The sequence below is a fragment of the Pagrus major genome, chromosome 6 (assembly GCF_040436345.1).
Source record: "Pagrus major chromosome 6, Pma_NU_1.0".
In the NCBI taxonomy this organism is placed as follows: domain Eukaryota; kingdom Metazoa; phylum Chordata; class Actinopteri; order Spariformes; family Sparidae; genus Pagrus; species Pagrus major.
The window spans coordinates 29,313,071-29,326,309 of NC_133220.1; the positions used below are offsets into that span (position 1 = coordinate 29,313,071).

The following is a 13,239-nucleotide window of genomic DNA, read 5'->3' on the forward strand; positions in this document are numbered from 1 at the left end:
CCTACGTCAGGATGCTGTTTGTGGACTTTAGCTCAGCTTTCAACACCGTCATCCCAGACAAGCTGGCGCTGAAGCTACACGCCGTGGGTCTGCCTGCATCACTGTGCCACTGGATCAGAGACTTCCTCACCAACAGGCCGCAGGTGGTGAGAATAGGGAACAAAACATCATCCCCTCTGGTCCTCAGCACGGGCACGCCACAGGGGTGTGTGCTCAGCCCAGCCCTCTTCACCCTGTTCACTCACGACTGTGCTGCCATCCACCCCACCAACACAGTCGTGAAGTTCGCGGACGACACTACAGTAGTGGGCCTCATCTCAGAGAACAGCGAGACCCACTACAGAGAGGAGATACACCAGTTCACACAGTGGTGTTCAGCCAACAACCTGGTGCTGAACACAGGGAAGACCAAGGAGGTCATTGTGGACTTCAGGAGGTCCAGGAAGACTGATCACGCCCCCCTCCTCATGGACGGAGAAGTGGTGGAGCGTGTGGACAACATCAAGTTCCTGGGCCTCCACATCACATCTGACCTCTCCTGGTCCATGAACACCTGCCGCCTGGTGAAGAAGGCCCAACAAAGGCTCTTCTTCCTCAGGAAACTGAAACGGGCTGGACTCTCCTCTCGGTTGCTCGTGAACTTCTACAGAGCGACAATTGAAAGCATCCTCTGCCACAGTGTGACAGTGTGGTATGGCAGCTGCACGGCACAGGAGAGGAAACAACTGGCACGGGTGGTTAAAACTGCACAGGGCATCGTGGGCTCCCCCCTCCCTGACTTGGACTCTATATATGCAGGCCGAGTCAAGAAGAGGGCAAGAGCCATCGCCACGGACCCCAGCCACCCGGGCCACAGACTGTTTGTACCGCTTCCATCGGGAAAGCGGTACAGGAACATCCGCACCACCACCAATAGACTGAGGGACAGCTTCTTCCCCAGAGCTGTCAAAGCTATCACCCCCTGCACTGCAGGAAAATAGACTATAAGCTGCTGCACACTGCACTTTGTCCAACAGACTATTTAACTGCACCTTAGTGTATATATTACCACCCAACCGCACCAAATGTATATATATATATACAAACATATGTATATACACATACAGTTCCTATGTACATACTCTTTTATTATATTTATACATATTCTATTTTTTTTGTTGCATGCTCTTTCTTATTTTACTATTTTATTATCTTATTACACGGGGGTTGCAATGAAAATTTCATTGACATGTTAATGTCCAATGACAATAAAGGCAATCTTGAATCTTGAATCTTGAAAAGTATTTAAATTAATTTCTTTTAGATAAATTATGTTTTTGGCAAACCTTATTTCTATACAAGAGTGAGTTAATACTGACCTTCTGTGTTTATTATTATATTTCCTGGAGCATTATTCTCTCATGGAGACCTGCAGCACTTCTAGAGGCTGTAATTGGATTATAGGAAAGTCAGTCACAGATAAAATAATCAATAGACAGATAACAGAATGACCTCTGGAAACAGAAGTGGTAGCTGCATGGTGACAAATGTCAGAAACACAGGACAGCAGCGGCAGCAGCAGCAGCGGCAGCAGCAGGTCTATTCCTGGACCTGACACTGTTTTAAAGTCACGCTGACCAGAGCGAGGAGCAGAGCACGCGGGCTGAGGGACCCTGCTGACCTCGTGCCAGAACCGTTTTATTTCCCGCGTTTCAAATATTAAAAGTGGATATATCACACACGGGGGTAAGTACTGTAGGCTCCTCCTCTGGTGTTGATTTCTATTAATTACGAGCGAACAAGACTGAGTTTCAGTTGTCTCACCGTTAAAACCGGCGACAGCTCGGGACAGCACGAGAATAAACTGGACATCCTGCTGAAACCTTCACAATAAAACTATAGTCGCTGCGGGAGTGTGAAGCAAAATAAGTCAAGCATACGCGGTAAAGCTAGAAGTAGACTATAGGCTAAACATTTAAAAAAGACTTGCTATAGTATAAAGCATTACCGAATAATGTAAAAAGCAGGTGTAGATCTGTAAAGTGTCATGAATTATAGACAAGCCGCCCGTACAACCGGCTGAGGATAAACAAAGCTAGCTTACATGAATATTCGTGGTCGTTTTTATTAACTTGAACGCCATTGCTGGATTTTCTCTCCACAGGCAAGGCTAATACGGTATGTTGTTAGGTAAAAGACAATGGTTTTGTTCCTGGAAAAAACGTGTTAAATATTTCCTTACTTTAATATCAAACAACATGAGAAAAAGTTTAACTTTTTAGCCCGTCAAGCTACAGATAAACAAGCTAGCTAGCTGTTTGGTGTACAGCTGTTAAGTTTTTATTGTTTAATGTATTAATATGTGACAGGATATGACGACCTCTCAGATTTCAACAAGCAAATTAAGACACATGTAGGCTAATGCAGGGCCAACATTTAGACTTTTATTTTGAAGTCGCAGTAATACTTTGTATTTTCCTGTTTTTATTTTATTCAACATCAGATAACTTGCTCTCTTGTAGCCATCAGCACCTTTTGACAGTCCCATGACACAGTGGGTACAACCACACAGAAGTAAGCCCACCTCACCGATTACTGAATACAGTTAGAGCTGTATGAGAGACTGTCACTGTACTGTCTTAACAAAATAATTTCTCTTGTCAAATAGCCCTTGAATGGAAATGAATTCATTTGAATTGCCAGCCGTTCGTGTTTACAACTGTGGCGCCCACACTGTAGTCGTCCATACAAAATCAGAGAGATAGAACAGAGTTCAGTTGCAGCTGGGCCAGTGACAGGAGCTATTTACGTTGACATGCCATTCGTCCAGCTAAAAATAAACATACACATCCACTGGCCCATTTGAAATGTCACCGCAAACAACCTCCTGTAACAAACAAGCTGGCAGAGACAAACAGCTAATGAACTCTTGTTTCACTGATGTAAGCATGATTGAAGAACTCCTTCTGCAAATGCATTTTTCTTGTAGCTTTCTCCCTGAGAGCTGCTGTCATCTGGGCCCGTCTTCAGCTGTGCCTGAACTCATCAGGCTCCAAATAAACATGTCATCTTCATATGCTGCTGCTATATCAGCCCTCCTTACAACAAACTCCCTGAATCCACCCATCAAACCCAGCCCTCACCCCTCCCCAGACACAGTGGGGCGTCCCAAACCTTCTCCCCTGCCCAGCAAAGCTGCTCACTGCCCTCCAGCTGCACAGAAACATCCTCGTTCCCCCGAGCCTCTGGGATTTTACGATGAGCAACAGGAGAACCCTGAAGACTATGGCATTGGTAGGCTGCAACATATCAACACCAAACTCCAACACACTGGTTGAGATCTTTTCTTTGATGCAGGCGCTACGTTGTGTTGCAGGTGGCTACTATCACGTAGAGATTGGAGAGATTTTTGTGGACCATTACCAAGTGGTTAAAAAGTTGGGATGGGGTCACTTCTCTACTGTGTGGCTCTGCTGGGATATGGAGTAAGTACAGGCTTGACTTTTTGACTTTTTATGTGACTTAATAACAAAATAGTGATAAATGTAGTGATATGATATAAACATCATTTCATTAGCTAACTTCCATAATTGTTTGCATGCAGGAGGAGGCGTTTTGTGGCTCTGAAGGTGGTGAAGAGTGCTCAAACATTCACAGAGACGGCACTGGATGAGATCAAACTTCTGAAATGTGTCAGTGTGATCAGATTGCTTTTGATTGAGATGCGTTCTCAGTAGGTTTTGATCATGTTAGAGTACTCTTACAATCCACTAATCTACTAAGTGTGGATTGCAAGAGTACTTTGAAAATAAGTGTCTGTTCAACACTAAGAAAATATTGTCTTTACTGTGGTGGTCGTGGAGCAAGATTCACTAAGAAGCAGGCCCAAGAGTTTTTTTCCAGTTTTCAGCAAAATGAGAATGAGAAGTATTTAAGGGAATGTTTTTTTTTTTTTTTCTTTTTTACATGTAATGTGAAAGACAATATGCATTTTAGATCGCAAAGATTGTTTTTGAGCAAAAATCAGCTGACACGATACGTTAAAAGAACCTAAAATTACCTCAAGCAGGCTGAAATAAATATTAAGTAGATTTTAGAAGGAGTTGTTGTCTGAATTCTGCGGGTGCAGATTCCGTGTGGGCCTGCCAATAAGTGAGACTGATACATGTGGCAAAAATTGATGTCATGCCATGTCTGATGTCAATTTAAAATCTCTAATAAGAAACACGTTTGGGCTTGTATCTGATATTGAAAGTGTGGGGGAAGATGATCATTCTGATTGTGTGTGTGGGAGACAGGGTGAAGCAATTTGAATTACAAAATTAATATACACACGTACTTTGATAATGTTGAGTTCAGTGCTCTCTGGCTGCTCTCAGTCTTGATAATATTAATACGACACCACCAGCATCTCTCACAGTGGCTTATATATCATTAAATCAAAACAGTCGCCATGTTATTGCATTTTAGATGTTAGCAAGTCATTTGATAACAGTGTGATTGTCTTTATCATTTTTACATATTTCAGTTTTTGTTGATATTGTAGTATGTTCACTCTATGACGGGCAGGTCAGGGACAGTGACCCTAAAGATCCACAACGCGAGAGAATCGTGAACCTCATAGATGACTTCAGGATCACTGGAGTTAATGGAGAGCGTATCCTTCAAAGAGACTATCCATCCATACATCCATACATCCATACATACATACATCCATCCAACTAGAAACATGCATGTTTAACAGTATGAAACAAGGTCCTTCACTGCTCACCAGACGTCTGCATGGTTCTGGAGGTTCTGGGCCATCAGCTGCTGAGGTGGATCATCAAATCCAACTACACTGGTCTCCCTCTTTCCTGCGTTAAGAGCATCCTCCAACAGGTGATGTGCAACCCTTTAGTCCATCTTAAATCAACCCCCACCCCCCCCACCCCCTTTCACCACTGACTGAGCTCTTTTTTTAAAACACATTATCCTGTATTTTTGCTCCTCATTGACCTGGAGTGCAGTGACAGTCTTTTCATTCCTTATTGCAGGTCCTGCAGGGTTTAGATTACTTGCACACTAAATGCAAGATCATCCACACAGATATCAAGCCAGAAAACATCCTGCTGAGAGTGGACGAGGTTTACATTCAGAAACTGGCGGCCAACACCAAGCTGTGGCAGCTACCAGTGTCGCCTGCTGTCACCAGCTCCTCAGGTTAGTGACACTGCATTAGCAATGTTTAGGTGCAATTATAAAGAAATCTGCGTGTACCAGGCTGACGGAGGCGTTCTTGATTAAATGCAAGAAAATTGTTTGCTGCTGTTACATTTTTTCACTTAATTTCACATTCACTCCTCCTCATTACCTGCTGGTGTTTTTACTCCCTGCCAGTGAACAGACCCTCCAGAGAAAAACAGGTGTGCAACCTGAAATTTATTCTTCTGTTCATTATCATTGTGTTCATTTTAGTAGGACATTTGTATTTTTGAATAATTGCTTCATGACCTGTGCATTTCTGTTATGATTTCCTAAGAGTTTGTCCAGCTTGTTGGGGAAGCTGACTGGGGTTTTCCACACTCTTGGAGAGTGGGTAAGATAGATGTTGTGTTTTGCTTTTGTACTCGAGCTTCTTAATTGCATCTTATTAACATGTGGAGTGTGGAACTGACTAAAGGACATGGGAAACCATGAAAAGGCAGGGCATGAGACATGTACCAATTGACTCTGTCAGATTACAGTCCCAGATGAGCACATCGCATTGAGATTTATTGATTCTGTTTGATATAATCATGACTGTGATGCTCAAGATGGAAGAGACTTGAATCCTTAATCTACACACACATTTATTTATGATGTTAATATTGCAGCAATTTCAACCAGCCACCGTTATGTGACAAAAATAACTAATTTTCACAAAATATTTGAGCAGAACAGCCTTGTTCTCAAATAAAAAAGCAAACCGCTTCATTCTGGCTAAAATTGGGATCTGTATATACAGGGTTTTTTTGCATTTGCACTTACTTACTTGCCGCTAGGGATCTCTCAATCAAAACAATTAAAACAAAAGACGTACTTTAAGGATGTCGAGAAGTAGCATGGGTTCATGGGAGTTGTTGTCTTCATGGTTGAACAACCATCATTGCCATTGAAAATCTATCTTACGTGATTCAGGCAGGTCATTCAATGTTCATGGACAAGGTAATGTATTAAAGTATAATTCACATTATGTTTAGTTACACTTGCTGACTTCCTTTCTCACTCTCAGACTCTTACTTGGAAGTTAGAGCAACCAAATGAAATACATTGTTACTTTATATACAATTATCAAATTTCTGTGTTTGTGTAGTACACACTTATTATATCTTGAAGAAATATAGGTCCAAAGTAGGTGTCCACCATACTGATTCTGTTGTACTTTTGCAATCACTTTTTGATCTTAAAGAGACAGTGGAAACACCTTACAATATGTATTTAATGTTTTTGGTTCCTATCTCAAGATAAAGGAAGAGGAGATTATCAGGGTAGAAAACAAGAAAATACTTATGTGTTTTTACTTTCTGGTCGGCTTTATATCTGACAATAACCTAGTATCTGTAACTATCACAATTAGAAGCTGGAGACAGAAACACTGAACTAGTCCCTGATTATATTTTGCATGGTGACCTGTGCTCGTGTTGAATATGTGCTCAAATTGACCAGCTTGCTGATGTGGCATTGTTGTGTCACTTACAGGATCCCATAGTCCAAAGGGCTGTGATACATGGGGGTAGAGGGGGTTGCTTGTTGTGGAGACACAACTGCAGATTTTGATGTCCTTCCAACTACTTTTGTTTTGGTTTCAATATATCTTGTTGTGAGCAACTTACTGTTTTACAACAAGAGCAGAGTAACAGCCTCGCAATTTATTTTTGAGTTTTTGATACATGGATTTCATGTAAAACTCTATTTATGGGTCTTTTGAACTACGGATGATTTGTGTTAGATGTATTAAGTAAAGAGGTTGATAAAATGTAATTCTTCTTTAACATGTCTATGTTATGTTGAATGTTTTTGATGCTGCCATTAGGGGGCTCCAATGTCATTTTCACTTCTTACACACAGTGGCTTTAATTTGACTGATTTTCTTTACTTTCAAAATGATGACAACTCAGTGAGTACTTTTCAGATAAATTGTCTTACTCAGTGCTCACCTCTGATGTCACCCATGCAGTCCAGCAAGGTGTCCAAGAGCCCCATTAAGCGACTGACGAGGAGAGACAAGAGTCGACGAGGACAGGAGAGTGCATCTGACTGCCATCAAAAAGACAAACTTAGTGTGTCCCTCTCTGACATCACTGCTCCCTCTGGTGCCCGTAGCTCCACCTGTCGCTCTAAACTCACAGGTCCTAAACTCACATTGAGGAGGCACACCCTGCTATTTGAAGACCGTCTGGACTCAGCTCCACGCAGTCACAGAGACGCCACCTGCTCATGGACAGACCTCCACACAGATGCTCCTGTCTCTGGCTCCAGATCAGTGTTATTACATCAGACTGGAGACAAAGAGCTGTCTCTACCTTCACCATCCTCTCCCCCTGGTCAGTCTCATGACATTGTGCTTTTTTTCTAAACTGTGATGTCAGCAGTTGTGCCTCTTCCTGAGAGTTAATGTTTACCATTTTTCAAATGTCTGTACCTTTGTTAGCATGTTTACATCAGCTAATATGTTACTATATAGATAACCTAGCATCATCAGTACACTCAAAGTCATATCCTAGATCATAACAGGTGTCACATTGTTTCCTGTATTTTAGGTGACTCGGATGTACTTCTGGACCTACTGAAGCCCCAGAATGCTGATAAAATCGTCATCAAGATTGCTGACCTAGGCAACGCCTGCTGGGTGGTGAGTGATTATTTAACAGGCAAACTAAACCTGAAGATCTATAGTATCATATTTCATCTTCAAACTACAAGACTGTCAGTACACGCCTCCTCCATGACATCATAATCCATCATTTTTTTTGACAGAGCATTTCTTAATCTGAATTTTTTTATGCATTAAAATATACACAGTGAGCATCATGCTGATTGGCCACGTATTTGGGTAAAACCTGAGTCCAGCATCAGAATCTAGATTTATTTCTGTTTATATTGATCATGCTGTCAAATTTTGCAGGATTTCTTAGAGTTGATATGTACTATGTCATCTAAATTCAGCTGCAACTGCTCAGTGTGTTTATGAGTTACGTGAAAATACCAAAACACCAATAAGAATTGAGCAGCCAAAGCTTTTTAAAATAACAAATAACAAGTTGATAACTGCAATTATTTTAGGATTTATAAAATAGCAAACTAAGTGAAGATTAGATAAAATTGGTTAAATTAGACAAGAGTGGTTAAATAAATCCAAGTAATACTAGAATGGCACTCAGAAGAGCGCATACCTCAGCCAAAATCCAACAGTCCCCTTAAATTTAATCAATCCCAATTCAATATCAAACTCGATCAACTGGTGTCACTCTAAACTTTAAACAACCCATAACTGCTTAACCATAATTTAAGCCCACTCATACTGTAGATAGCCACCTATCCATCCATCCATCCAGCCATCCATTATCTGAAACCACTTAACCATTTCAGGGTCACAGGGGGGCTGGAGCCTAACCCCGCTGACATTGGGTGACGACGGGGTACACCCTGGATAAGTCGCCAGTTCATCAGAGGAAATAGCTACCTATATACGCCTGATTTTTTTCCACCAAGATCTATTCATTATTCCGTGAGAAATTAATGAAAATGTTGAATAATACCCTCATCTCGCAAAGAGAGAGAGAGAGAGAGAGAGAGAGAGAGAAAAGATCTGTCTCTCCAAAAGACAGGGTGTATTCTGGGCCGAGACCCATCCTCCATGCAAGTTTCAGGGAAATTCCATTGTGTGTAATCCGACTGACAAAACGAAGAACAAATAAAGGGACACGTGTGAAAATCTCATTGGCAGAGGAACTAAAAATCTGTTCAGCTGGAAACGGATGAGGCTTATCTTGACAGATTAGTCCTAAATCACAGACTCCAGGATAAAAAAAAGAGTTTTGCTTCTATGTCTCACAGTTGTCAGAGCCATGAAGCAAATTGTGGTGTTTTATAAATGGCCATATATCTAGTTCAGGAAACCCCTTCAACCCATCAGTTATACAGAACTGAATGCAACAGATGGTTTCTGTAGAGCAGAGTATGAAAGCATTATTTACTGTGCCCTCCAGTGAAAAACACAGCTGCCATATGTTTCCAGTGAGACAAGACTGTGTAGGCTGATTTGAAATGTAGCTTGAGAGAAGCATAAAGCATGATGTGGTGAATTTCAGTGCTACCCAGTGGTGGTTATGCACCTTTTTTCATTGGCAGAGTCAGGGAAAGATGTTATTTTCTCTGATGACATTTTTTTTCTTTTCATTTTGAATTATTTTTAGCCATGCTGCCGGCATGGCTTTAGGAATGGGAATATTGCAATATTGCACAAAGTTATACAAATACTTTTTTTCTTGAAACATCTAAAAACAACTTCAGTGCAAATAAAATGTATTTAGCATATTCAGCATTTATAGTCAGTCAAATCAAATAACCCTCACAAAAACAGCACTGGCACAAACCACAGCTGTGCTGTGTGTTTTCTACAACATGTCGGATGCTGTTTCTTTTGTGTGCTTCTTCAGATTTGAAGTCCATCTTTGCGGATGACAGCACCTTTATTTTTGGCTTGCAAAGTTTGCACTGGGCAGAGGCTGTTTTGGAGGGATGTCAGAGTCACTTTTCATGGGTTGATAGAGCTTTGGTCATCATGAAAACAGTAAAAAAAATTAAGTGTATAATCAAAAATGTATCAAGGAATCCTCGAGAATGTCATTTTAATCTGATGACACATTTTTTCAATTGTAACCTGGATTGATTATAGTTACTTATTTTTTGTAATCTGAATGCATAACATGTGATCCTTTACTACCCAACAATAAAAATACTTTGTAACTGTAATTGTACAAACATTATCGGTCCACAGAGGATCAATCTGACTAACTTTTGATGATGTTTTCCTCTAGCACCAGGAGGTTTAGTGTTTTTTAGAGAAGCTTTTTGACAGCTATTAGACTGCTATGAAAACTGGTACAAACATTCACGTCCCCCTCAGGATAAATTTCAAATATTTTTGTTGATATACTGACTTTTAATCATCTGGCCCAAATTTGTCAAAAAAAATTTGGTGTATGACCAAATACCTTCAAAATGAATGACATTCCAAAAAGCTTTATCTATGTGTTATCACGCTCACATGCTTAACTAAGCTAGTGAACATGGTTAACATTACACCTGCTTAGTTTCAGCATATTAGCATTGTAAGAATGTTAGTATGCCAATGTTAGCATTTAGTTGAAGCCTGAGGTGAGGGGAGGGATTGTCAGGATTAGAACATGTGAGGAATTCATATGAGGGGCAGCAAATCTCTTTGTGTCAGGTTTTATCAGAAAGTTAGATGAGCTGACATTTATTGTCCTGCAAAACATCAGAGTCATTGTTTTGGGGAAGGCATGATTAACAACTATCATGAGGTACGTAACCCCTGTTCTGTTGTTACCTGACAGTATAGACAGTAAGTCAAGACAATCTGGAAGACTAGAGAGAACATTGTGCTACATGCTGCATGTATTAAAGAGATCTGATCATCATACCAAGTCTGATGTTAGTTCAGTTTTGTAGTCATGATACTTAAGTCATTGGTAACATACCACATATAATAATTATTGAGATAATATCCTATCCCAACATCATTTTGGGCAAGATAATCATGTGCCACATAATGAGTACACTTATGTGGACAGATGATAGTCATGTAGTTCATTAATAGTGAAACATTAAAACCTCATCTCTCCTGTTGTCAGCACAAACACTTCACTGAGGACATCCAGACGTGTCAGTACCGCTCTGTGGAGGTTCTGATCGGCGCTGACTACGGCACACCGGCCGACATCTGGAGCACCGCCTGCATGGTGAGGCGAGCACCTGCACAGATGTTCTTCATCTCTCCTTTCTGATGATGTTTCATTCCAGCATTGCTAGTTCTAGATGTGTCACAAGCATATTTTGTCCCTTAATGTGTGCTGTAGGCTTTTGAGCTGGCCACAGGGGATTATCTGTTCGACCCCCAGTCAGGAGCCACATTCTCCCGCGAGGAAGGTTTGTCTTCTTTACAACATCCCTTTTGTCCTTGATCAAACTAAATGTGCTTATAATACTGTATCTGCTTGTGTTCTCTCAGATCACATTGCCCACATCATTGAGCTGCTAGGACAACTTCCATCCCAGTTTGCCCTCTCAGGGAGAAATTCCAAGCGATACTTCAACCGAAAAGGTAAAATGTACTAAATTCTTACTACAGAGTAATACTTGCTAGTAATACTGCATCTTGCTCATCATACAACCAAATCACCTGCATTACTTGAAGTAAGAGACAAAATTTAAGATAAGTTAAAAACTTGATATTAAAGAATTCTTCGCAGAAAAGTATTTAGTACAATAAAGCAGTGTATCAGTCTAATTCTTACCCTGTGCAGGACAACTGCGACACATCTCAAAGCTGAAGCCATGGAGCTTGTTTGAGATCCTGCTGGACAAGTATGAGTGGCCACGGGAGGAAGCCGCCCAGTTCAGCTCGTTCCTCCTCACCATGCTGGAGCTGCAGCCAGAGAAAAGAGCCACAGCTGCCCAGTGTCTCAAACACCCCTGGATCATATCCTAGATACGCCAGTTCTGTCTTGTTCAGAGCCCAGTGGACTAGCTCTCTCAGGAGCAGGCTTGGACACATCACACGTGACATGGGGACTCGGACTGCTGTGGGATGTACAGTAGTAGTCTGGTGCTGGCATCATGAGCACAGCTTTCATTAATATTTATCAGCCTGAGTGAGAGCCGTTTCCCAGTTGGGTTGCTTGGACTTTTAGTATTGTAATAGCAGTCACATTTAATTCAGGCACAGAAATGACAAAAGAGAAGTCGTGTATTCTTGGAAAACCACCTTATGACATGATCACAACATTTTTGAATGTCAATAAATTTGCATAAGATTGGCTGATTTTTTATTTTTTTAAAGAAAGCTGAATCAAGCGCTCACCTTAAAGAAATGCTTGTTTAAGTACTGAAAGGGTAAACCAGTCTGAGGCAGCGATGGAATGTAACTAAGCACATTTACACAAGCACTGTTCTTAAATACAATATTGAGGTACCTATAGTTTACTTTAGTATTTCCATTTTCTGCTACTTTATGTTCCAATATTTTGGAGGCTAATATCGTACTTTTTTTGCCACTAAATATACATATCATATCACCAGAGTAACTGCTAACTGCTGTGAACTGTAGCTGTCTTAGCTAGTTAGCTCAGTTAGCTGTGCAGCTGGTGGTTGTCCCTGAGACTGGGAACTCAGGGGGAATGCTAGTGTTTACACCTGTAGCAAAGCAGCTTTGGACCAGGATGAGCCAACGCTAACTGGTTACACAACACAATACGTAGACGTCATAATGTCGAAAACTGCTATTTGTTCACATTCTTTTGATAGTTTTAGTTAATTCGTTAATTTTTTTCATACATATCCCCCTTAAAGCAGCTACAAGCAAGGTGCTTTAATTTATTGTTGATTCTGGCGACCCCTGTGAACAAAAGTATTATGAGCACAACTGCTTCATCAAGTATTTTTAATACTATTTTCTTCAAACACAGCTGTTTTCAGGATGCATGGCAATGGGGTGCTGTATGTATTTGTGGCTGTGTAAGATTAACAACTGAAATTTGACGATGGTGAAACTAATTAAAATTTGTTTTAGTGCCGTACCACCAAACTACAGCTTCTTGTCTGAGGCTGTGAAACCCGTTCATCCTCAGCACTCCACTATATAAAAAAGCTTTTGTTTTATGACTAATCCAAACCATATCTGTTGGATCTGTCCTGGTGATGGACATTAAGAACATTATAGTAGTCATTAGGAAATGGGCATTCTTCTCTGTGATAGTCTTGTTTCCTAATGTAGGTTTAAGTACATTTATTGCCAGAGAATTACTTTAGATATTGTAATTACATAAAACACTAAACAAAGTACTGTTCGTATGAGTGACTCTTACTTTTACCAAAGTAATATTTTGATTGGTTTGTATGACTTCTGGGTACTTTTTTGTAACACTTCTACCTCAAGAAATGGAGGACTACCTCAATGACTCACGCAGAAAAAGGCAGTTTATTTGCTTTATTATT

The 13,239-nt window shown here is 40.7% G+C and overlaps 1 protein-coding gene across 2 annotated transcripts; it reads left to right on the forward strand.

The window, feature by feature from the left end:
- The first annotated feature begins 1,557 nt into the window (after positions 1 to 1,557).
- Positions 1,558 to 12,062, forward strand: LOC140998345 (SRSF protein kinase 3-like). 2 transcript variants are annotated; one of them, XM_073468611.1, is made up of 15 exons: positions 1,558 to 1,725; positions 2,969 to 3,273; positions 3,356 to 3,464; positions 3,584 to 3,671; positions 4,549 to 4,636; positions 4,754 to 4,860; positions 5,016 to 5,181; positions 5,359 to 5,384; positions 5,501 to 5,557; positions 7,178 to 7,544; positions 7,761 to 7,852; positions 10,878 to 10,985; positions 11,103 to 11,172; positions 11,255 to 11,347; positions 11,550 to 12,062. In XM_073468611.1, exons 2-15 carry the CDS (start codon positions 3,042 to 3,044, stop codon positions 11,732 to 11,734), a joined length of 1,788 nt encoding a protein of 595 aa, XP_073324712.1. In that variant the 5' UTR covers positions 1,558 to 1,725; positions 2,969 to 3,041; the 3' UTR covers positions 11,735 to 12,062. The 2 variants fall into 2 exon arrangements, with proteins under 2 accessions (XP_073324712.1, XP_073324713.1); XM_073468612.1 differs by lacking the exon at positions 1,558 to 1,725 and adding an exon at positions 2,084 to 2,157.
- The last annotated feature ends 1,177 nt before the right edge of the window (positions 12,063 to 13,239 follow it).

Excerpts from the sequence above, each read along its gene's own strand:
- LOC140998345 (XM_073468611.1), top strand. The coding sequence starts at position 3,042 with ATGTCATCTTCATATGCTGCTGCTATATCAGCCCTCCTTACAACAAAC. Across the intron at positions 3,465-3,583 it reads TGGCTCTGCTGGGATATGGA|GAGGAGGCGTTTTGTGGCTC; the intron begins GTAAGTACAGGC and ends GTTTGCATGCAG. Across the intron at positions 7,853-10,877 it reads TAGGCAACGCCTGCTGGGTG|CACAAACACTTCACTGAGGA; the intron begins GTGAGTGATTAT and ends TCCTGTTGTCAG.